Genomic DNA, 27,386 nt, shown 5'->3' with positions numbered 1-27,386 from the left:
AATAACAATAGTACTCCCTTTCTCTCACCGTACTCAGGTGTAAAATTAGTAAAAAGCGTTGTATCTGTCCGGAAAAAGAATTTGTAGTATTGCCTAACAGGCGTCATGTCCCTTCCAACATATTAAGTGTATCTGTTTGGCAAGGAAACCCCTTGTAAACCGCCCTGAGCACGTTTAGTGGATATTGCGCGATATAAAAGCTCAATTTATTATTATTTATTTCATTAAAAGAATAATAGCATTTTGTCACCAACAACAATACAATAATATGATTATATAATTCCCTTTATTTATCCCATAGAGGAAATTTATCTCTAGGGTTATTCCAGTTTTAAAAGGACAATCAAAACGTATCAGAAGACTAGAATAACCCAGGCGCCAGCCGCATTGCAGCGCCGCCATGGGCGCTTGGGCGAGACGACTTGCTCTAGGCCACACAGCGCAGCAGGGAATTTGAACTCGGTACCTTTCAGGTACGAAGCACAGACCTTAACGACGAGCCACACTGATCCTTATTTAATTCAAGAGTGGATTTACAAAACTCCGTAACGCCTTTGTTTTTTCCATTTTGAGATATTGAGGATTATGTCCCCTTACATTTCTAATCCGTCTATTATTTTGTCATATCTAAACTTCAAATTCACACAAATATAGAGAAATTCTTGTGCCATTTGATGCTTAGAATAATATATCTAATTTACCTTTCAATTTATCTCATGGATAGAAAACCTCAACAACAAAAAAATAGAAAAATCGACTTAACGAGTTTTGTCAAATGAGCTCTCAAGTCCTGGTCATTCAATTTGAGTCATCATTCATTACTTTTATCCCAAAATCCAAGTCCTGGTCATTCAATTTGAGTCATCATTCATTACTTTTATCCCAAAATCCAAGTCCAGGTCATTCAATTTGAGTCATCATTCATTACTTTTATCCCAAAATCCACAGATTCCACGATCACAATGGGCACGACAAACCTGGGAACAATATGGACAAGAACGATAACTCTTTATGATTTGTCACAACCTTCCGGTGGCGTCCTGATTTCAATTTTCATTGATTCGTTGCCACGGAAGTGACGTAACCAGATAAAACGGCTGTCTCCATGATCTGTTGGAGACACAGACTTTACTATCACAGTGTGAGATTGCAATCTGTGGTGGAACATTGAGTATCTTCTATGTCGTTGTTATCGTCGTCATATTATTGATGTTAAGGTTTAGGTAAAATACTCATCTGCCCTGCCAGCCAGATCAATATCATTGCACACAAGACTATGTGAATCCCTTAACTTTAATAGACTGTTAGAGGAAGTTTAATGAGAACTAATCACGCAATAACAAAGAAACAAGTGAAATCAACTTAATTAAATCATAAGACGAATTCGTAGAATCTTTACATGGAATATCATGACAAATTCCAAGCGGTTTTATGGAATATTTCCAATGTTCTTTGTCCGTTTGTTTGAGTAGAAATTATTTTTATTATACTTTAAAAAAAACTGTCTTTTAGTTTTAATTCAAATACTCTCTGTAACTCAAATAGACACAATCGAATCTTTGTGTTTACTTAGCTTAGATCGATTATCGATTTCCGTAGAGAATCTTTAATCCAAGCACGTCTTAAATATCGATATCATACTTCGATACATCTTTTCATCGATTTCAACCAATGTTGTTTTATACAGATTCATACAGTATTCGTGAAGTGTTTATACGATATAATCGTTGTGATATCAATAATTCGTGTCATTACTCATATAAAACAGAATATAAAAGTCAGGTGAACACGATTCAGACAAACCCCAAAACATTGTATAAAATTGATCCCATTCATTCATCGTATCAAATATTTATCTAAGCAAAAAAGAAAGAAAGGAAAGGATGAAATTTGCCATTATCTCATTTATTCTAATTCTTTCTATACAAGGCAATCAATTCCGTGTTCTATAAACAACCACCGTTGCTATGATAGTCAGTTCTATAAGTCCGTGAAGTCAGTCGTTGAGATTCAGGAATCCTGGTTTTCTTCACCATCAGACGTTTGAAGAACAAACGTCGACAGAGAAATACATCGAAGATCTTCTGGACTCCTGCTCTCAAAATGACGTCATCACCATAGCAACGCAATGCAGAGAATCTCGTCTCTCGTGTGAATTCACGGGATGTGGGGGGAGAATCGAAAACGGTGAACGGCGTTTGTCAGAGTCTGGTCCATTTTGTTACTGTGATGCCAACTGCCTCGTCTATGGCGATTGTTGTTACGATTTTCGTGAGGTCTGTAAGGAGGAAATGAAAAAGGCGTCAGAGGTATCGTACCTAAAGGGGGCGTCGATATTTTGTTTGAAATTTAACTACTACACAGTTGTAAACAGTTGCTATCTGGAGAAAAGCGTTTTTGAGGAGATGAACGAGTCTAACGATGATGATGATGATGATGATGATGATGATGATGATGATGATGATGATGATGATGATGATGATGATGATGATGATGATGATGATGATGATGATGATAAGTTTGAACCTATCGATAAATCCCAGCAACGCGATAGTCCAGATGAAGACTTCTTGAACGACCTTAGCTTTGTGATCACCGACTCGGCGACAGGAATCCACTTCATCAATTACAGCATCTTTAGGTGCAATCGGTTACCAATCTCCAAACCGGTTTTCTGGTCAGCAAAGCATATCAGATGGGATTTGAACCAAGTACCTACACATAACGACAACTTTATAGCGGAACCCCCTGAAAACATTCGTGGTAGAGAATGCTTTTTTAAATACATTCGAATGAGATGCTCTCACCCAGAAAATAACTCAGAAAGTTGCTTTGGTAGTAGAAAACTGGACCACAGAATGTTATGTAAAGCGCTGGATGCATTTCTTGATGATGTTGAACGTAAAATGATTCAAAACAGACACGCTGGGTCCATTAACAGTAATAATGGAAGTAGTAGTAGTAGTAGTAGTAGTAGTAGTAGTAGTAGTAGTAGTAGTAGTAGTAGTAGTAGTAGTAGTAGTAGTAGTAGTAGTAGTAGTAGTAGTAGTGGCGATGGTGTTGGTGGTAATAGAGGTGTCGGGAGACTATCCAGGGATGATAAGCCTAACGTCTGTGACAGTTTCCCGGGCAAGATCCAAAATCTACTTATAAAAAACGTCTGCGAGTTCAGCTACCCGATACGTATTCGATACCGCGATGCCAGGTTTAAAACACTCGTCTCATTTCACCCAACATTAAAACTTTTCCGACAGACGGACCGGCTTCACCCAAAATGGCGTCTCTCTATATGTCTGAGACACGTGGAATCAATAGACAACTGTTCGTTTGTCAGTTGTGGGGGGATGTTTTACGAAGTGCATGATGGGTGCGTCAAATTAAAACAACTAACCGTTCATTTCAAATACTCGGGACACGGTAGCAAGATGACCTGGAATGAGCTGATGGTGAGGAGTTTAAAATACACACAGGATATGATGTCACTTTCAAATCTTTCGATTAATAATAGTTTTCACAAGGCCAATCAAAACGTATCAGATGGATTATTTACGGTAGCCATTTATTACAGGATCAATAGGAAACCGAAAGTAGATTTACGAGGCAATGCTCTTTATATCCCATTTTTTACATCCGTTTTAGATCATTTCCGGTTGTCTGGATTTAGAAATCTTGCTCTCAAAGCTGCCAATGTCAATCTTTTCGAAGTCAACGCCTGTGCTTATTCTGTTTTTAAAAATGTTGACGAAACATCGACAATATCGTTGTATAATGATTTTGGTAAAGATGGCATTGATGAAAATGATGATAATGATGATGATGACGATGACGGTGATGATGATGATGATGATGATGATGATGATGATGATGATGATGATGATGATGATGATGATGATGATGATGATGATATTTTTACATGTGACAGAGTGTTATTTACAGGGAAAAATGAAATTCATTCTGTTATGAACGGACAACTGGGGGAGCCAACCGAAAACGGTTCCAAAGGATTAAGAAACAACATTATTATGCTTAGATATGTTTCTCTGGTTTTCAGGATGATAGCAACAATATATTAAGTCACTGCAATCAACGTCATATGGGGGTCCCGATAGCTCAGTTGGTAGAGCACTCACATCACACGCAAAGGGACCAAGATCGATCTCTGGTGCAGTTAAGATTTATTTTTTAACCCCCCCCCCCTGTACACTCAGCAGTGTGAATGGGTAGCTGAGTCTGTTAGATTTGGCCGAAAGTACTTTTCGATAGACTAGCGTCCTATCCAAATGTAGCAAGCAATTGCTATTGCCCAATTTACGCAATAGAAACCGGGATAAACTCCGGCTCTATGGGCCCAATGCCTGTATCGTCATATCTACTTGCTAATTCTGTATTTTTAGGGGGGGGGATAAGGCTGGATGAAGGCACATGTTGAATTACCAACACACTAAGTTTATTAATCATTATTACCGATTGTCGTCAAATTGAGTTACATATTTTTTGTTTGTTGGGAAAACATTTTGACCTGATTCTTCCAATTCTATCTGGAGACGATTTTGGTATTTCTTGGCTTGGTGGAAACTGACAAATAACAAGAAGATTTTAAAAGAAAAAAATGATTAGATGTCACTGGACTCAAGTCTCTCCTTCCCCACCATTGTCGGATCTGTTTCCGAAGTGAAAAGAAATAAGAACATATTATACATAATTTTGTGCAGCAAAACCAGGTTTACGAGACAGGGATAAGTTTTTATAGCTGTATCAAACATTTTTCTTCAAATTTTGGAATGTACATAACCAATTTGAACAAGAATAATGTTCATTGTATCGTATCGAATGTGACGAATTTCATGTAGTTGGTAAGGAGAGGGTTAACGACATACAACACACTAATTGATGAGCATGAACGTGTTGTTTGACCAAACGACATACAACACACTAATTGATAAGCATGAACGTGTTGTTTGACCAAACGACATACAACACACTAATTGATAAGCATGAACGTATTGTTTCACCAAACGACATACAACACACTAATTGATAAGCATGAACGTGTTGCTTGACCAAATGACAAGAAGAAAATATCTTAACTCTCTCCTTACCGGCCGTTTTCAGAGTTCTCCTCAAAACATCAAATCAAACCAAAATAGATTTATTACACTCCAACACACAATCTGTTAGTTCTTGCTTTACATACTTTTTCTGCTAAACGAGTTCTTCAACACAGTGTTAAATATACTTGAACTATGGCAAACATTTTTGTCCAAATATTACGATGTACAAAAGAAATCAGAATGAGAAAAATGTTGGCTGCATCGTAACAAATGTGAGGATTTTTGTATGGGTGGTAAGCAGGGGGTTAATCTTTTTCAATATACATACATACATACATACATACAGACACACACACACACATATATATATATATATATATATATATATATATATATATATATATATATATATATATAAATTATAAAAGTAAAAACCATGAAATATTAGTGCTCAACTTGTTGATAAAAGGAGCTATTTATAAAGATTTCAAGTGTAATTATTATTGTTTAACTTCTACAGTACTACTAGGATTGTCTTAGTGACATGAAACAAAGTTAAACAACAATAATTATACTTGAAATGTTTATATATATATATATATATATATATATATATATATAAATATATATATATATATATATATATATATATATATATATATATATATATATATATAGTGCCTCAAAAGGATATTATGGCGTATGGACCACGTGATATAAATTAAATCAAAATCCAAAATGGTGAATCTCGGGATCAATTCAAATTTTTTATCGATTAGAATTTAGAATGGATGCAATTTGTTGACCTGCAAAAGCCCGGATTTTTGTATTTATAATTATAATAACTTGAAATTGATTCATCGCTATTTGGTCCATTCCGATATGACACTCTTTGGAAAGGGTGGACCACATATTATTTTGAAAACATGTTATCTCATTTGATTTTGTTTTATTTGGTTAAGGAATTTGGTTGTTTAATATGTTCTAAAGTAGGTAAACCTTTTCGATGTGCGAATGGGTAAGTGTAATGTATTAAAATCACATTATAACACTGATTCTACTCTTTGTTGCTATCTAAATAGACGCCTATAAAAAGTGTCATCTGTTAAATTGATGACGCAATACACAAACAAATATAGACAAAATCGATGACGTAGTACGCAAAGTAATGTCTGATTTGTGAATTTAGTTTAAAGAATATACTTGTGATCTAAAAGATATCACACGGAATTGCCCGTTGAAATTCTTCAATCGTTCAAATTTTATGATGAACAAAATTTGTCTTTTATTTTCATTTCATTCTACATCGTTCATCATTACATTTTCATGTCAAAAATCATCACATATAATAGAACAACTATTTTAAATATTCAACACAATAATCTTGTAATTTTGGGGAAATATCAGTATCGTAATTAACTTTTGACAAATAATTATTGTATAGCATAATAGTCACGTAAAGGTCTAGAGACATGGCAAACACTGTTCTGTCTGAACTATTCCATGTAAATTTAAAAAAATAACTAAATTTGTGCTAGCAAAGACGATACTCATCTGCATAAAATATCATGGATTTAGGAAAATAATTCATTCGCACTATTGACAGCAAATACGCTGGTGTGAACAACGAATCGGACGAATAAATATTAGTCTATTATTTTGAGTAGATTAAACATATTTCAATACTAATTACTTGAAAACTCAAGTCAATTGGAGACCTTATGTCGAATCCCTAAATATCATGTTATGACTTCACCAAACTGCTCATCGCGGTGCCGATGACGTAACATTGAGAGATACATTCCTAATTCTTAAAGAAGTCTTCTTTCTATTTGTATCTTCCCACTTATCGGGACTAGACCAAATATTGATTGCCGGATAGCTTTCCATTTATCCGGACTAGACCAAATAATAGTTGCCGGATAGAATTGCTAGGCACAGAGAAAGAAACACTTTAAAACAAACATTAAAAATAGAATAAAAAAGAGACACTCGATTTTACGACAGTTATCACACGAGCTGATACGAGGGATTTTTCTGGATCTGTCCAACACGTCTAAAACATTTACAGAGTACACAGTGGAAAAAACCCTGGATTCTATTTTAAAGATTTTGAGTTACCATCACCGGAATAATCTCCAGCACACAAGTTTCATATTCAAAAGCTATTGAATGAAATTAGGTGCAGACTGGGCCCTGAAAATCAACAGATAGATTTGATTTATAATAGAAAAAAGGCAGAGACTTACAATTATTTCAGCCCTCTCCTTAAATAGTAACGCGTAATGATATCATGTTTACAATAATAATTGGATTCAAAAGTCTGATGTCACGTCGCCCAGCAATGGCGGCCATTGTGGTTCTAAACAAAGAAAGCTAGCACTTTTCATATGACTTGTGATCAGAATGTGTAAAAGTCAAAACATGATCCGATTTATAATGGGTTTTTTCCCTCTGGATACGCTTTTATGTTCGATGGAACAAAATTTCATTAGGGCGTCCGCCATTGTTCCGATAGTTTAGAGCCAGTTACTAAGTTACCATGCGTCATTACGAGGGAAGTGACGTTACGACTGTTGAAGCGTAATTGTGACGTCATATTATAAATCGTTAAGTTTCACTAATAATCCGATTATTTAAAAAGAAGTATCAATTATTTTTTTTCAAGATGTCTTTTATTCAAAAGTGACGAAATAGGAATCAATTGAGCGGAAGAATAAATGATTTCTTACACTCCTGCGTTTTGGAATTCGAACTTCGTTCCCAACGCGGACCCCCAAGCTCGTGCAGCGATTGGCAGCACGTCCTGAATTCCAAGAAGCAAGAGTGTAAGAATGGTATACTCAAAAATGGTTCCAAAATGGGACACACGAAATGCTGTCACAGACTCTTACTATACAAAAATGTTCAAAATTGTAAAAAATTACAACAATAAATGGCCAAAAACACACGAAATGTGAAAAGATTACTATACAAAATCGAATAGAAGAGCTTGAAAAAATAACAATTAAACGACCAAACACAGAACATGAAAAGTAATAAACAGAAATAAATAGAACAGTTTCAACAAAGAACAAAATACCAAACACTGAACGTTTCGGGCTCAAAACCCTTCTTCAGTCAACAACAAAAAACACTAAAGGCATATATACAATACTAAATTCCAGATAAATGACAGATACTGTCGGAAGTAATGTATGTTTAAATTGTTTTTTGTTGTTGTTGGTTGGAGAAGGATCTTGAGCTCGAAAAGTTCCGTGTTTTAGTATTTTTGTTCTTTGTTGAAGCTGTTCTATTCATTTTTGTTTATTCCTCTTTACAGTCTATATCGCTTTACAAGGCCTTTCGGTGACCGAGACTTTTAGATATCATCCCACGGAAAATAGAATAGGGTTCGAACCTCGCTTGGCGCATAGTTGAGTCCTTGGAAAATCCCCTTTACTCACATTCTCTCACCGTACTCATTTTTAAAATGAGTATCCGGCCGTTGACAGCGTTGTCTCTGATTCAAAAAATATAATATCGCCTAAGAGGCGTCATGTTTCGTTCTACATGTTACGTGTTGCAGTTTGTCAGGGACCCCTTGTAAAGCACTTTGAGCATATTTAGTGGATAGTGCGACATATAAATGCTCAGTATGAGTTTGAGAATAGATTCTAATGACGCGTATTCTTATTTTTGACCACAAGCCAACGACGAGTAGACTGGAGTCGAGAAAGAGCTTCATGACGGAAGAAAGCATCAACCCTGGCCATGCAGCTGTATACAGGCTTTCCTCATGGAGGGAGTGGGACAATTATGCAAATGAAGCCTTTGAAGATCCGAGAGAAGAACTGCCCTACGGACCTGAGCTCCCCAGGAATTAATGTGAAACACTGACCAGAGCAGGGGCGAACAGCTGGAAGCATGAAAAAGTGGTTGGTGGCTGAGACTAGCTTGTGTACATGTGGATGCCCATGAGAATGCCAGGATGGGCCCAGCTGCACTGACCATGACCCAAGAGTTTGCTCCCCAGATGCTGTGGAGTAGGTTGGTGTTGGATCGACAAGCTGTGATGATGATGATGATGATGATGATGATGATGATGATGATGATGATGATGATGATGATGATGATGATATTTTGGATATTAATTTTTAGATCCAAAATCTCTATAAAAGATCTCAAAGCGATAAATACATACTAAAATGCTAATAGTAGCCAGGTACCCAATTTATTCCTGAGTACGATGAGATTTTACATTTTTAACTTATGGAATTTTTATTAGAACATTACAAAGTTGAGAATAAATAATTTATGACAAAATTGATGTTAAAATGTTATAATTTGGAATAAAATTCAAAATACACACACCCTATCCAAAAATCGCTCTATGGTGACGTAATACATTAATTATTTCCGTGATAACTGTGGACATTTTCAGACAATTTCATTGAATAGATTCTGAGAGATATTTGACACAGTGTCCCATGCCCCTAGAACAATGACATACTTAGAAAATAGCAAAATAACTTTGCGTTTTTTACACTTTTCTTACTACCTATACCCTTTTCGACTGTATTTTCATTAATATTATTTCTAAGATAATAAAATGATGTTTTCCAACAAAATCTCAATAATTAATAATTAAACCCAAACTGCCCTTTAGATAAAAATTGACTGATTCACGACGTGGAAAGCTACACTAGGTTATAACACAGTGAGTCTGACTTCATTCTCACCATTGATAAGACATATAATCATCATCATCATCTGTCGTGGCTTGTATTCTTGACCACGTCGCCGGTCAGCTGTCTTCACGAATCACGATCCTCTGCGGTGCGCATGAAATATGTTACCAACTTTTCTATTCCTTCTCTTCTCCACACATGTCCCAGAAACCGTAACAGTCTCCTTCTGATTTTATAGATCAACAGTCTTCCCTCTCTCACCTTCGCCATTTACTATCATTCAAAAGTCTTCATAGTGCTGATTCTATGCTGTTCGGCCTATACGCAGACTGGAATGTACAATTCAAAGTACATTCACCTACACGTCTTTGAACCCTACCTGCTGGATCAATAGGATTCAATAGTCTGACGTTACGCCCGCCCAGCAACCAGCAGTTTGGTTCTAAACAAAGAAAATCGGTACTTTTTTATTCTTCATGCTGACTAGAACTGTTTCACATGTCATGTGATTAGAATGTATACAAGTCAAAACATGATCAGATTTATAACGTTTTTCTCCTCTGGATACACTTGACACCGTTTTCAAGAGCTCATTTTGTTGAATGTTTTGTAAAGAATTCACTTGTAGCTTTTCTGTTTTAGTAAGAAAAATGAAATTTATTTTTGCGTTGGGTCGGTGTGATTGTGACGTTTTGGGGAAAATTCTGAAAGTGGCCGATAAGGAGAAAGTTAAAAGAGACCGAAATGAATGACATTGGGGGCGTGGTCTTGGCATTGGGGGCGTGGTCTTGGCTTCTGGCTGGACTTAGTGTAATCACATTGGGGTTTGTTTGTTTTTTGTTTTTGTTGTTTTTTTTTTGTCTTATACTGATCTCACCGACTCCGTGCTTAGACAGTCTACTCTCCCTGGGACACTTGGTTTTACTCAGGGCTGCCGACCCGATGGAAGGTGTCTGTAGGAACCTGTAAGCAACAAGGTTTGTCCTGTGTCCAGATAGCCGTTAAAAAAGCCGCCGCCCAGACATTTGATGAAGGATTTTTTTTAATTAAAAAAAAATTCCTTTTATTCATCCCATAGGGGAAATTTGTCTTTAGGTCTATTCCAAGGGAAGCCTGGAATAACACAGGCGTCAGCCGCAGTGCAATGCAGCGCCGCAAATTGAGCTAGGGCGAGGTGACTTGCTCAAGGTCACACAGAGCAGCGGCGTGTGATAGAACTCGGTACTTTTCGGGTTCGAAACAAAGACCGTACCGCTGAGCCACGCTGACAAGCCATCCAGCAAACGCCGAATGTTGACAGGAAACATCCATATTTTCCATAGTCAGCAAGTTGGAGTTTCATTACTCTGACCAAGGGAAAAAAACCGTAAGTGTCCGAAGCGTTTTCAAACCCGGGACCTTCCGGTTCACGATGAAATGCCTTCATCAGTTGGACACCTCGCATCCCCCTTCCCCTACCCTCCCCATAGCTGTGAAGCCACCATTTTAAAAAGTTATATAAACAATTTTCTTAGACAACAAACTGAAGGCCTCACTGCACAAAAAGTTGCCTCGTCATTGCAAATTTTGACATTTAATTTGTTTGTTTTTTTATAAAATTGTTTTTGTTTTTTGTTTGTTTTGTGTGTGTGTGTGTGTGTGTATGTATGTGTGTGTATGTGTGTGTGCTGGAGGGGGGTGTTATAGTTTTTGTTCCTTTTCATGTCTAAGTGGAATGGATTCGTCAGTCTACAGAGTGCAAAATTTGGTCCAGATGAAATATCTTTCGTGCTTGTTGTCAATTTCCCCGTACAATATTCTAGATCTACCTCTCAGCCTTTTCGTCTTTTGGCCAGAAAACTCGTCCTTCAAATATCAATCGATTTATCAAAATCTTGTCAAAACAATCAAACCTGAGACGTCAGTGAGTTCTTCAAGGAAGTCCCAGGTATGAGAGTTTTGAGAACATGAGAGCCATCACAGACCAATATTTGAAGGATAAATTTTCTAGACAATTGTTTTTTTTAAACTTGTTTTTTCGGAGTGCGACAGGGTGAAATGTTTTGTTTACAACACCTAATTATTGATCATGTAATAAATAGAGGCTTGAGATAGAAGAACAATTGGGCTTAAAAGTCACTTACATAACAATATGATCATAGTAATAATAATAATAATAATCATAATAGTAATAAATAATAATAATAATAATAATAATAATAATAATAATAATAATAATAATAATTTAAATAATAATAATAATAATAATAATAATAATAATAATAATAATTATGTCTTTATTGTCCTCAAAGTAGTGACAATTTGTTATTTGGTTATAGTTAACAAAACAAAACAAGAAAAAAAACGAAATAAAAACGAAATAAAACAAGAAAGACAAAAACAAATTTCCTAGTTTCATCATTTTCATTGTTAATTCGATGACACTCGCCTTAGGATCGGAAGGTCCTGCAATCGAGTCCCCCTCTGGGCGGCTCATAGTTGAGTCCTTGGAAAAGGCTTTTTACTCACATTCTCTCACCATACTCAGGTGTAAAATTATACCTGACGGTCAACAGCTTTGTCTGTGTCTGAAAATATTTTGATTAAAATATCGCCTTACAATCGTCGTGTCTCTTTCTAATGTTAAATGTTGGTGTTGGCTAAGGACGCATTGTAAAGCGCTTTGAGCACGTTTAATGGATTTTACCCTATACAAATGCTCTACTTTATTTTTTATCATCGGCTGAAGAAGAGTTTGTTTGTTCTGATTGAAGGTGTCATATTTATTTTATTCCATAACTTTTTAAGGGTATAAAAAACGTGTTTTACAATTGGCCATAAATAGACCAATGTGGCAACACTGCTGATTTGCTTCAAGCCATTAGAACATTTTAAATATACAACAATATTTAATTATAAAGTAGCCGAGCAGTGTCTGTTGTGTTTTCTAGTCTATTCTATACAGTTGTAATGTGGTCTATTGGAGAAGCCATTGGTTGGAATTGTCGGGCCCTCGTTTATGGCTGTTGGTTTTTGATTTGGGTTTTCGCAAGTTGTGAGGAAAAAAAAATATTAAAAAATATGATAATGAAAATATAATCAAGTCACGATTGACTAAATGATGTAAATTGTCAGGCATCATCTCCATGTACTAGTGACCCGATCCTTCAAACGGTTATAACGGAGGGATGAACAACATTTTAAAGAGAAAAAAGATGAACATATAATATATATATATATATATATATATATATATATATATACATACATACATACATATATATGCGCACTATCCACTAAAATTGCTGAAAGCACTTTACAGGGGATCCCTAGGCACAGCAACACTTAACATATAAAAATACAATTAATATTTTTTTTAAATCAAAACTTGGCTGGTTTTTAAAAAATCCAATTTGGCTTGACAGCATTTTTGTCTCCGGCAATTTGTTTTTGACTCAAATAAACAAATGAATAGATTGCCGTGATTCAAGGGGATGCATTCAAAGACACGACCCCAACCATAGACAGGACAGTACTGTATACGTAATCACGACTAAAGGAATAACTTCTTCATCATCTGACACATGACGTAAACACTAATACGTGTTCGTTCTAAAGGACTTGAAGAATTGAGTATAAGTTACTGGTGTGGTTGTAGGTGAGGTGATATTCGCTACATCTGGGTGGTTGTGGAAACGTGCGCTATAAAATACAGTGAGGACAGACATGGATAGGAAACTGTGAGTTGTTTTGTTTTGTTTATTTTGTTTGTTTGCTTGTTTGTATTTTGGTTTTGTTTTTGTTTTTGTTTGGTTTTTTTGGGTTTTTTTTTTTTGGGGGGGGGGAAGGGGGGATTGTCGGGGATGCCAGGGGACGAAATGGCCGAGTGGTTAAGGCATTGCACTGTGACCCGGAATGTCCCGGGTTCGATCTCCCCTCGAGAAAACGTTCGTTATTATTTCCTTGAGCAAGATTATTAACCCCCAATTTGCTCACTGTGACAACATGGGTGATTCCTGTTGACATCAGACATCTTGTTTGATGGAATATCTATATTCCTTCGTGGAATGCCTAGGTGACGGTATCTCACAGTGACAACATGGGTGATTCCTGTTGACATCAGACATCTTGTTTGATGAGTTATCTATATTCCTTCGTGGAATGCCTAGGTGACGGTATCTCACAGTGACAACATGGGTGATTCCTGTTGACATCAGACATCTTGTTTGATGGAATATCTATATTCCTTCGTGGAATGCCTAGGTGACGGTATCTCACAGTGACAACATGGGTGATTCCTGTTGACATCAGACATCTTGTTTGATGGAATATCTATATTCCTTCGTGGAATGCCTAGGCGACGGTTCTTATGATGTCGTGACGGAAAGGCATAAATCTTATAATTTTGCGGTTTTTATTAGAGAGTTCAGAGTTCAAGTATGATACGATGCTGCTATTCGCTGTGGACTGTCAAAGGTAGCAAACAAAAATGAATAGAACAACATCAAAACCCTTCGTCAGCACACGATAAAAACAATAACAGCAATAACAGCAACACTAATAACAACTATAACAACAACAGCAACAACAACAACAACAATAACAACAACAACAACAACAACAATAACAACAACAAACAATTAAAACACAAATACATCACTTCAAAACCTCAGATCATCGGGCTTACCATGACCAACGCGCTTCACAACGTTTTATTTTTTTCACCAGCAGATCTTTCTTCTGGGTCTTTATGTAATGCATTTATGTTTCAATTGTTTGTTTTTTTATGCTGGCTGAAGAAGGGTTTTGAGCTCGAAACATTTTTAATGCTTTTATGATAATCATTTCTTTGTGTTTATTACTTTTTGAGTTCCGACTGAATTTTTTGCATCTTATTCTTCCAACCGTTGAGGGGGTTTGGTTACAGTTTTTAACAAGTAGATGAGAGATTTTAAAAAGGGCAATATCCACGCGAAGTCTCAACGCGCTTTACAAGGGGTTCCAAGCCTACAGCAACACTAAACATGTAGGACGAGACCTGTTAAGCGAAATTACATTTTTAAAAATATTTTTGGACAGAACAACGCTGTTAAAGGACTGGTACTCATTTTACACCTGAGTACGGTGAGAGAATGTGAATAAAGAGCCTTTTCCGAGGCTCTAACCTAGGACCTTCCAATCCGAAAGCGAGTGTCATACCACAAGACCACATAGCCGCACATATGTGACCCACTATACGAAAGCGGTAATAAGTCTTCATTTTCTAGTAAAGACAACGAGAGTTGGGATAGTCAAACGTTTCATGGAGATATGTGACCCGGCGTCCCTAAACGGTTTTATGTAGGGACGAACTAGATACAGGAAATGGAGTTGATAACAACAGATGTGAAAAGTGGCCATTCAGGCCAATGGAGTGTACCACGGTTTCTATAGTGTGAAATGGACAATAGCAATTACTTGCTACCCTTTGGATACGACGTTAGTCTATATCAAAGTACGTTCCGCCTGATATAACAGACCCAACTACCCAATCACTTTTGGCTGGACAGGGAGATCAGAAAAAAATTCCACCCGAGTTCGATCTTGTTCTCTTTGCGTGTGACGCGAGTGCTCTACCAACTGAGCTATCGGGACCCCGTCGGAATGGCATGGCTACTGGAAACTGGAATAACAGTCACCAATATAAATCTTGAGGGTTTATTTCTATTCTCGATGACGGAGATAGAATTCAGATTAAAAGGTTTATTGGAGACCATTGTCAATTCAAACACACTTGAACGTGGGAATCCATATTCACAAATCAATAAGTAACAAAGGAAACCATTTTTTAAAAGTATGTATTTATATATATATATATATATATATATATATATATATATATATATATATATATATATATATATATACTAGTGATCAAAAGAAAGTATACACTTGTTTTACCTACAGAATTGGTATAAAATATTGTTCTGATTTATTTGAAACATATATGTAATCATAGTACTATCATTTATCTTTCATTTTGTTAGAATTTATAAAGTTTATGGTTGATCTTGTATGCAACATTGACTTTTTAAGACATGACCTTCAAAAAGGGAAAACATACCCTATGATTTTGACAAACAATGGCATTTTTATAAAATTATTTGCGTTCAATTCATTTGAAATGAAGGTGAATCTAATTCAATCCGTAACGAGAATGTCCCCCGTTCGCTCCAATCACAGCATTGCATTTCCTACGCATGGAATTGGTCAATCTGGCCAGCTGGTATTGTTCCACATAATATGTACTATCGGATTTAGATCGGGGGATATTGCAGGTCACAGGCTGATAATGTTCACATTATTTGCTGCTATAAAATCCCTTGTTACAATAGCTCGGTGGGATGGTGCATTGTCGTGTTGAAGTGAAAATTTAGGATGTTTATGTAAAAATGGAATAACATGGAGTTGTAAAATGTGCAGGATGTACCTTGTATCTGTTAGGGATACATTTACTTGAACTAGAGGTGTCCTACAGTCTCTGCTTATTCCACCCCACACCATCACTTGTCCATATCCTCTGTTTAGTGATTCCAAGACACAAGAAAGGTGAAATCACTCGTATGATCTTCTCAATGTAATCTACCGTCATTTCTTCAAATCACAAAGCGTGATTCACCTGAGAAGAGAACAAATGACAACGCATGCATTGTCCAGCGCAGATGAGCACAGGCCCACTGAAGACGGACCAGCCAGAAGAGAACAAACGACCACGTATGCGCTGTCCAGCGCAGATGAGTACGGACCCACTGAAGACGGGCCAACAGGTGATGTGCTCTTAGAAGTTGTCGCATCAACGGACGTTTGCGATAATGTCATGCTCTCTAAGTCTGCGTCGAACAGTGTGTAGACTAATTCGTGTACCTGGGAACTCTAGCGCAGTTTCAGTCGCCGTCCTACAACAATCCCGTAGATGCGTATAAAACGGTCCTCACCTTGTGTTGTTACTCGTCGCCTGCCAGTTCGATTTCGGTCCCTTACCGTTAGTACTATTTCAAATCGATCCACTAAGGAATATACAGTTCTCCTTTTGATAGTAAACATTCTTACCACATTGGTCACAGACTGTACAGCTTGAAGATGACCAACGGCACGTGCACGTTGTTCTAAACTAAGTCCTGGCATCGCGTAGATTAATCGATGGTATTTTGTATTGTGTTTTCCTGACTTGAAAATAGTTCAAGAAGACACGGATGACACAAAAATTAATCTACACACTTCCTGTCCACGGTAAGGTCTAAACGGTTATTTTAGCACGTGCGCGACGTGGTGAGCAAATTTCGTGTCAAAAACAAAAACATCGACTATCGGTAGACAGAAAGGCTAATGATAAACAACTCAGCCTACCTCATTAGCCTACGTCAACGGATAGAAAAGTAACGACGATTTTAAAAGTGTATACTTTCTTTTGATCGCAAGTATATATATATATATATATAATTAAAGTGTAATTATGATCATAATTATACTTGAAATTTTTTATGAATAGCTCCTGTTCAGCACTAAAATGATAAACTATAAGTCCTTGTGGGCTCGAGCGTAGCCATCGTTAAGTTATAGCCTGAAACTGAAACCCAAAAAGACTGGCAATTTGACGTCATTGTTTGGTTTTTGCACCGCCTAGTGAGTTGTCGTTAGTAGAACTCATGGAAACAAGTGGTCTCATTAGTTGAACTATTGAATACAACTTACGATTTGTTTTCTTTTGTGGCCAAAGACTGACATTTTGACGTCATTTTTTGGTCAGAGGCAGGCCATAAGTAGACGATGGCTACGGTTCTGGTGTCAGGCTACAAGTTAACAATGGCTATGCACTGACCAGCATATGACGTCAATAGACAAGTCTTTGGTCATCAAAGAAATCAAATTGTGAGTTGTATTCAACGGTTCAACCAATGGGATCACTTGTTTCCTTGAGAAATATTAACGATAACTCACTAGGCAGTTCATAAACCTAAAAATTACTTCAAAATAAAGGTCTCGGTGGCTTTTAGCGTTGCAAACGTTAACATATAGCCTGACACTAGAATGTTTTGGTACTGGCAGTTTGACGTCATTTTTTAGGTTTGTGTAGCGTCTAGTGAGTTGTCGTTAATAGAGCTCATGGAATCAAGTTATTTCATTGGTTGAACTATTGAATACAACTCACGATTTGTTTTCTTTTGTGGCAAAAGACTGGCATTTTGACGTCATTTTTTGGTCAGTGTCAGGCTATAACTTTACGATTGCCACGGTTTTAGTGTCAGGCTGTACGTTGCCGATGGCTACGCCCTGACTCTGACCAAAACAATGACAGCAATATATATATATATATATATATATATATATATAATATATATATATATATATATATATATATATATATATAAGTCTTTGTGGGTTTTAGTGTCAGGATGTACGTTACCGATGGCTACGCCCTGACCAAAACAATGACAGCAAAATATATATATATATTATATATATATATATATATATATATATATATATATATATATATATATATAAGAGAGAGAGAGAGAGAGAGAGAGATAGAGAAATATATATATATATATATATATATATATATATATATATATTATAAGTCTTTGTGGGTTTTAGTGTCAGACTGTACGTTACCGATGGCTACGCCCTGACCAAAACAATGACAGCAATATATATATATATATATATATATATATATATATATATATATATATATATATATATATATATAAGTATTTGTGGGTTTAGTATCAGGCTGTACGTTACCGATGGCTACGCCCTGACCAAAACAATGACAGCAATATATATATATATATATATATATATATATATATATATATATATATATATATATATAAAGTATTTGTGGGTTTTAGTGTCAGGCTGTACGTTACCGATGGCCACGATTCAATCCTTAGATCAAGTTTTGACTCATTTTGCCGACAGGTTTCAAACATTAAAGTTTGTCTTTACATAGGTCTTATTATATCGTCATGAAATCTGTGTCACGCTACTTGTATTATATTTCAATCAATTATATCTATCTATCTATGAGAAATAATTGTAAACGTTTTTCTATGGAGTTACGTGCCCAATGCGCTTCACAATGTTTCATTTATTTCACCAGCAGGTCACATGAAATCATATATCTATTTATTTCCTGTTAGGCGTCGTGTTGTACCAGCACTTTTCCATATCCGTCACTGTCTACAGTCAGATACCCATTCACACATGAGTCGATTGGGGTCATATATGTAAAATTCCTTCCCCACGAACAAATTCCCTTTGGGTGAGAAATGTTGAAGTCAATTTGATCGGCTTGACTTTAGAAACCTGATATTCATTATTATAATATGTCTGTGTCTACTGTGTATGTGTCTGTGTGTGTGTATGTGTGTGTGTGTGTGCGTGTGTATGTGTGTGTTTGTGTGAGACGATGTGGTCTAGTCGTGGAACACTCAACTTCAGATCGGTAGTTTCCGGGTTCGAGTCTCACATTCTCTCACCGCACGCATGTGTAAAAAGAGTACCTGGCCCTAAACAACGTTTTTGATATCGCCTAACAGGACTAATGTATCGTTCTAAATTATGTGACGTGTTGCTGTTGGTGGGGACTTCTTTTAAAGCGCTTTGAGCACGGTTAGTGGATATTGCGCTATATATAAAAACTAACGTTATTTTGTGTTGTTGTTTGTTGTTTTTTAATCCCACAGAATCCTGGCCCTGTGTCTTCTGGTCACGCCATGCCTGGGCTATTACAAATTCCGAGATAAAATTCCCAATGGAGGCGTCGTGCCCCATCCCTGCAAGCCTAATTATATGTAAGTATCCTGCTTAGACGCTGCTGGTAGGGTCCAAGCTATCTCTGCTATACTCTTGGTAATCCTGATTTTCGTTTAACTGAAATAAATGCATCCCCCTCACCAGCTGGGTTTGTCTGCCAGATGAAATATCAAAACACAAAAAGCAATGTGTAACCTTAATCGTTTATAGATAGAACGAAGATGACGTCACTCTGGTCTTTGCGTTGTTTTAAGCCATCCAAGTGGCCGAATAATTAAGGCATTGCACTGTGGCCCGAAAGGTCCCGGGTTCGAGCCCCGCTTCAGGTACTTTGTTTTTTCCCTTGATCAAGATTATTAACCCTCAACTTGCTCACTGTGACAACATGGGTGATTCCTGTTGACATCAGACATCTTGTTTGATGGAATATCTATAGTCCTTCATGGAATGCCTAGGCGATGGTATCTTATGATGTCGTGGCGGAATGGCGGAATTTTTTTGTTAATGTTTATGAGCATTTCTCACTAAACTGTATTAACCAGACTATAAACATTTAAAGTTACACATAGTTGCGTGTGTTGGTCCGCTATACTTCCGGGTGGCAATGCTGTGAATTTCTTAGCCAAGCGCATACTATCTATAGTCTGATTGATAGAATTTAGTGAGATCTACTCATAAAAATGGACGGCTAAAAACAATAACAAAGACCTGTGTTACGTCATTTTCGTTCCTTCTGTACGTTTATGGTATGATTGATATATTGTTATAACATTGTTGTTATGTGTTGTGTTGGTTTGAACGTGTTTCCATGGCAACAAAGACACTATAACAATTTTATTTATCAGACTACCAAATATTTACACGCAGTTATAAATTCTAAAAGACTTTGATGTTATTTTTTTTAACGTGTGCTGGAATAACCCAGACGTTAGGCGCAGTGCAGCACCGCAAAATGAGCTAGGACGAGGTGACTTGCTCAAGGACACAGAGCGCAGCATGTATTTGAACTCGATACCTTTCGGGTACGACGCAAAGACCATACACTGATGGCCATGTTGATGATGATGATGATGATGGTGATGATGATGATGATGATGATGATGATGATGATGATGATGATGATGATAGTGATGATGATGATGATGATGATGATGATGATGATGTTGATGATGATGATTATGATAATGGTAATGATGATGTTGATGATGATGATGATGATGGTGATGATGATGATGATGATGATGATGATGATGATGATGATGATGATGATGATGATGATGATGATGAAATAACTATTCCACCAGCATCTCAAGGCAAAATACAATAAAATCTGTATATGTACCAATCACATGATGTGTTTTCATTTCTATTGCGTTCTAGAATAATTCATCAAAGGATTAGGAAAAAAATAAGAATTATATGCTATGACTTGCAACTTTATTCAAATTTCAAAATCCGCCAGCGCATGAATCTGGATAAAAGGTTCAAAGATCGCTTTGTGTTCAATGAAATGTTCAAAATGGGCCGAAATGTTCAAAATAACATATTATTATCATTATGAAATATTGGCCTAGGGCATATGTACGTAAGTCTACAGCAGAATACAGTAAACATTTGATTAGAGAACGTTAATTTACGTGAAAATATCGACTTATGCGATGGCTTTGATGTAAACAAACGTATACATATATATGAGTACATATGTCCCAATTGTTGTAATGATTTTACTGTCAGAACAACGTATACATATATATGAGTACATATGTACTGATTGTTGTAATGATTTTACTGTCAGTACAACGTATACATATATATGAGTACATATGTCCTCATTGTTGTAATGATTATACTGTCAGAACAACGTATACATATATATGAGTACATATGTCCTCATTGTTGTCATGGTTACACTGTCAGAACAACGTATACATATATATGAGTACATATGTACTGATTGTTGTAATGATTTTACTGTCAGTACAACGTATACATATATATGAGTACATATGTACTGATTGTTGTAATGATTTTACTGTCAGAACAACGTATACTTATATACACGCCTATCATTGTATGTACTCATTGTTGTAATGGTTATACTGTCAGAACAACGTATACTTATATACACGTCTATCATTGTATGTACTCATTGTTGTAATGATTTTACTGTCAGAACAACGTATACTTATATACACGTCTATCATTGTGTGTACTCATTGTTGTAATGGTTATACTGTCAGAACAACGTATACTTATATACACGTCTATCATTGTGTGTACTCATTGTTGTAATGATTATACTGTCAGAACAACGTATACTTATATACACGTCTCTCATTGTATGTACTCATTGTTGTAATGATATTTACGTAACACGTATACTAATACACGTCTATCATTGTATGTACTCATTGTTGTAATGGTTATACTGTCAGAACAACGTATACTTATATACACGTCTGTCATTGTGTGTACTCATTGTTGTAATGATTATACTGTCAGAACAACGTATACTTATATGCAGGTCTGATAACCCAAATTATTACGGTTTCGTTGCTTTGATAAAGATAATCTCAAACCAACAAGATATTGTATTAATGTGAAGACAAGCCCATTATTGTTTCATCACCTGACCTGTAAATATGTACACGTGGCGCTAATCAAAGGTATAAGAATCGTAACGTGAATGGGGGGGGGGGAGTTATGAATAATCACAGTCAAACAGGAAAAATGAAATTAATTTATCGTATTTTCACATAATGGGAGTTGACTGTAGGTGGTAATGTCAAAACAACGCGTCATCAACAGAACGTATAATTAACGTTAAATTCTCATTCCAATCACGCAGTTACCCTGTGTGACTTTAAACGTTTAATCAAGGGGTCTGGAGGACAATGTTGCTATTATCCGATATTTTAAAGTCCCAGTGTTGTTTTTATGCGGTCTTTGTAGTTCGGCGTAGCGGCAACAAGTTCATTCAGCGGTCATGACCTGTGGGGAAATTTGACAAAACCAATGTTGACAAAATAATAAGTCATATTAAAAACTGGGTGTCTGTAGCTTAAGGCAAGAAAAATTATAAAATGGCATTTCTGTGGATCATAACCATGACGATGCCGTGCTCTATGCGCTTTACTTTGGCAATAATATTTATGACATGACACCAAATAATAATATAATAATAATAATAATAATAATAATAATAATAATAATAATAATAATAATAATAATAATAACTATGCGCCGAGCAAGGCTAAAACCCCGGACCCTCCGATCCGAAAGCGAGTGCCATACCACTAGACCATATGGCCGCTCATTAGCTGAAGAAGGGTCTTTGCCAGAAGCGATTTTTCAAAATATTATTCTTCATCATCATTTTTCTTATTACGAAAGATGTTTTCATCAATTTGATTTCAATCATTCGAGGCTTTGTTATTGTCGTCACGCATCAATGAATTTACAATGAGATAATGGTGTTTTGTTTATAGTTCTTTTGTTGTTGACTGAAGAAGGAGTTCAATTCGAAACATTCCTGTCAAAAGCTATTCTATTTAATCAATTTTATTCAATCCATTTACAACAAAACTGTTGATTTTACGGTTGAGTGAATCCATCATTTGATAAGTTGCTTCAGTGTATAATTGTTATTGCACGTATAGAAGGTTAAACGTATAATTATGAATAACGTATTGATGGCGAGGCCTCTGTAATTATATGTTTATGCGTGACCATTGTAGATCTTTTGCTTATTTTTATACCCTTGACTCCGCCCACTCGGGTGTCCCAGGACAAAAACAAATTATGGTTAAAAAGTTACGGGGGATTTTCTTTGATAAACAAATTATCTTGTCGTCCTTGTTTGAATGAATGGTGGCCAATGTTTGTGTCATTGAAATCTGTGTGTGTGTGTGTGTGTGTGTGTGTGTAGGTAGGTATGTATGTATGTGTGTGTATGTCTCTGTGTGTATGTCTGGGTGTATGTATGTCTATGTGTGTGTGTGTGAGGGGGGGGGGCGTTGTATTGGTGGTACAGAATTGTATTATAAGAGTTTTTATATTATTTGTTGTATAGAAATATATGTATGGGGGGGGGGGTGGAATCAGTATATTATTATTATTATTATTATTATTATTATTATTATTATTATTATTATTATTATTATTATTATTATTATATATTATTATTATTATTATTATTATTATTATTATTATTATTATTATTATTATTATTATTAATATTATTAGTATTATTATTATTATTATTGTTATTATTATTATTATATATTATTATTATTATTATTATTATTATTATTATTATCATTATTATTATTATTATTATTATTATTATTATTATTATTATTATTATTATTATTATTATTATTATTATTGTTATTATTATCATCAGTACCAGTCCTTGGTTTTGCTGTAACAAATGAAATATTCAAAATTTTTATCGCTGATGGAACAACGAACGTTGATTTATACTTGTTTGTTCTACATTTAATCTGACAAAACTCCCACGTGGTAAAAGATGAAATTTATGGCTGTCCACAGGTGGCCAGGCGTCGGCCATATTGACTTTGAAGGAGCTGGAAAGAACAATCAATTTGGACTGGACTTCAAGGACGTCGGTGAACGGGTTAGTTGGACTAAATCTTTATAAAGTCTTACTTATAGAGACAACGTGGTTGACGCTGGATTCAGTCCCTCTCCTTATAGCTATTCAAACATAACACAACACAATGCACACGTGTGTCGTACATCTTAATGGTCTCAATATTGGCCAGAAGGTTGATGTGTTAATAAAATCCAATTCATGCTCTAAGGTCATATTTGGCTTTGGGGGACTAGAATAACAAAGGCACCAGCCGAAGTTTAGCGCGACGAAATGAACTAGGGCGACGTGGCTTGCTCAAGGCTACATAGTTGTACTAGTACGACAAGAATTCGAATTCGACTCTTTGTAGACACATAGCAAAGCCACGTTCTTATGTGACGCAGCCGCCTTGAACAGAAATGATGATAAGATATTAGCTTATCGGTTGTTCCATTTTGTTACATTTTACATACATCAATTGCTTCATTTTACATACATCTATTGCTTAATAATACATACATCCATTGTTTCATATTACATACACCCATTGTTTCATATTACATAGTTCCATTGCTTCATATCAAATACATCCATTACCTCATATCATATACATCCATTACTTCATATTAAATACACCCATTATTTCATATTAAATACATCCATTACTTCATATCACATACATCCATTACTTCATATTACATACATCTATTACTTCATATTACATACATCCATTGCTTCATATTACATACACCCATTGATTCATATTGCATACATCCATTGCTTCATATAACATGCATACATCGCTTCATATTACATACATCCATTACTTCATATTACATACATCTATTACTTCATATTACATACATCCATTGATTCATATTACATACACCCATCGCTTCATATTACATACATCCATTACTTCATATCACATAAATCCATTGCTTCATATTACATACATCCATTGCTTCATATCAAATACATCCATTACTTCATATCATATACATCCATTACTTCATATTACATGCATCCATAGCTTCATATCATATACATCCATAACTTCATATCATATACATCTATTACTTCATATTAAATACATCCATTACTTCATATCACATACATCCATTACTTCATATTACATACATCCATTGCTTCATATCAAATACATCCATTACTTCATATCAAATACATCCATTACTTCATATCACATACATCCATTACTTCATATTAAATACATCCATTACTTCGCAGCACATACATCATTACTTCATATCACATACCTCCATAGCCACAAATCACATACATCCATAGCCACATATCACATACATCCATAGCCTCATACTACATACCTCCATAGCCACATATCACATACCTCCATAGCCACAAATCACATACCTCCATAGCCACATATCACATACATCCATAGCCTCATATCACATACATCCATAGCCTCATACTACATACCTCCATAGCCACAAATCACATACCTCCATAGCCACATATCACATACATCCATAGCCTCATACTACATACATCCATAGCCACAAATCACATACATCCATAGCCACATATCACATACCTCCATAGCCACAAATCACATACCTCCATAGCCACATATCACATACATCCATAGCCTCATACTACATACCTCCATAGCCACAAATCACATACATCCATAGCCACATATCACATACATCCATAGCCTCATACTACATACCTCCATAGCCTCATATCACATACCTCCATAGCCACATATCACATACCTCCATAGCCACATATCACATACATCCATAGCCTCATACTACATACCTCCATAGCCACATATCACATACATCCATAGCCTCATATCACGTTCCTTCATAGCCACATATCACATACACCCATAGCCACATATCACATACATCCATAGCCGCATATCACATACATTCATTACTTCATATTACATAAATCTATAGCCTCATACTACATACATCCATTACTTTCATATCACATACATCCACAGCCAGATATCACATACATCGATAGCCTCATACTACATACCTCCATAGCCTCATACTCCATACATCCATAGCCTCATATCACATGCCTCCATAGCCACATATCACATACCTCCATAGCCTCATACTACATACATCCATAGCCTCATATCACATACATCCATAGTCACATATCACATACATCCATAGCCACATATCACATACATCCATAACCACATATCACATACATCCATAGTCACATATCACATACACACACTTTGTATCCTTTTTACACAGTGGACTAAAGAATTGTGCATGAAAGATTCTGATGGCGACGGAATGACAAACGGTTGGGAACTGGGCGATCCTGACTGTGAATGGACAGAAGGTTCGATCCCCAAAAGAGTCAAGGGTCTTTCGCATCCCGGTAAGATGTAGCCTCTAGGGTAATCGATTGTGTCTTCGTTGACACTCGCCTTCCAACGTGTAGGTCCTGGGTTTGGGCCCACCTGTAAAAGCAGAAAATGGAGTCCTTAGAAAGATAAAACTTGTAACCTCATTGTCTCACCTAAACCAGGTGTAAAATGAGTACTCGACAGGTTGGGCCTTGCCCATTTTTGTCGGATAAAAATTATTCTACGTAATATGAGGGGGCAGCGTGGCTCAGCGGTACGGTCTTTGCTTCGTACCAGAAAGGTACCGAGTTCGATCGCCCGCTGCTGCGCTGTGTGGCCTTGAGCAAGTCACCTTGCCCTAGCTCAATTTGCGGCGCCGCACTGCGACTGGCGCCTGGGTTATTCCATTCTTCCATTGGAATAGACTTTAGAGAGAAATTTCACCTATGGGATGAATAAAGGAAATTTTATTTATTTTCTTTTCTTTTTATGTATGTATTTAAAAGTGTAATAAATGTCATGCGCCGTCCTATATAGTAAGTGTTGCTGTTGGATTGGGTCTCCCTGTAAATCCCTTTGAGCATGATGAATTGATATTTTTCTATATCAAAAGCTCAAGTATTTATGTTTTCTTTTGTTTTCATTTTTTTTTTTTTTGATGGGATTACTTAATTGAACAATTCGATCAATCGGAAAGTACTTTGTGGGAAATGTGCGTCCTATCCAAAGGATGGCAAGTATTTTGATTCGACAAAAGAACATGCTCTGAGTTTTTGTTTGTTTGTTTGTTTCCTTTCAGGTGTGTGCAATCCCTATGGAGAAGGAATCTGTGCTGGGAAGGACGAGTATGTGAACTGTGAGATCAAGGAAGTCAGGGAGTGTGAAGTGAAAACTAAACCAGGTGGGTGGGTGATGAT

At 36.1% G+C, this 27,386-nt stretch overlaps 1 protein-coding gene across 1 annotated transcript in view; it reads left to right on the top strand.

Moving 5' to 3' along the window:
• Nucleotides 1-13,021: 13,021 nt before the first annotated feature.
• LOC144980336 (DBH-like monooxygenase protein 2 homolog) overlaps nt 13,022-27,386 on the top strand; it is a 30,502-nt gene continuing 16,137 nt past the window's right edge. Inside the window, exons 1-5 of the mRNA XM_078927997.1 lie at nt 13,022-13,440; nt 19,435-19,542; nt 24,059-24,143; nt 26,372-26,501; nt 27,269-27,370. Of these exons, the coding sequence (XP_078784123.1) occupies nt 13,427-13,440; nt 19,435-19,542; nt 24,059-24,143; nt 26,372-26,501; nt 27,269-27,370 (439 nt within the window). The 5' untranslated portion in view covers nt 13,022-13,426. The remainder of the gene's footprint in view (nt 13,441-19,434; nt 19,543-24,058; nt 24,144-26,371; nt 26,502-27,268; nt 27,371-27,386) is intronic.

The sequence above is a fragment of the Berghia stephanieae genome, chromosome 9 (assembly GCF_034508935.2).
Source record: "Berghia stephanieae isolate SIO BIC M18660-M18661 chromosome 9, UCSD_Bste_1.3, whole genome shotgun sequence".
NCBI classification, from domain to species: Eukaryota; Metazoa; Mollusca; class Gastropoda; order Nudibranchia; family Aeolidiidae; genus Berghia; species Berghia stephanieae.
The sequence above is the reverse complement of the archived record's forward strand: the minus strand, read 5'-3'. Positions and strand labels throughout refer to the sequence as shown.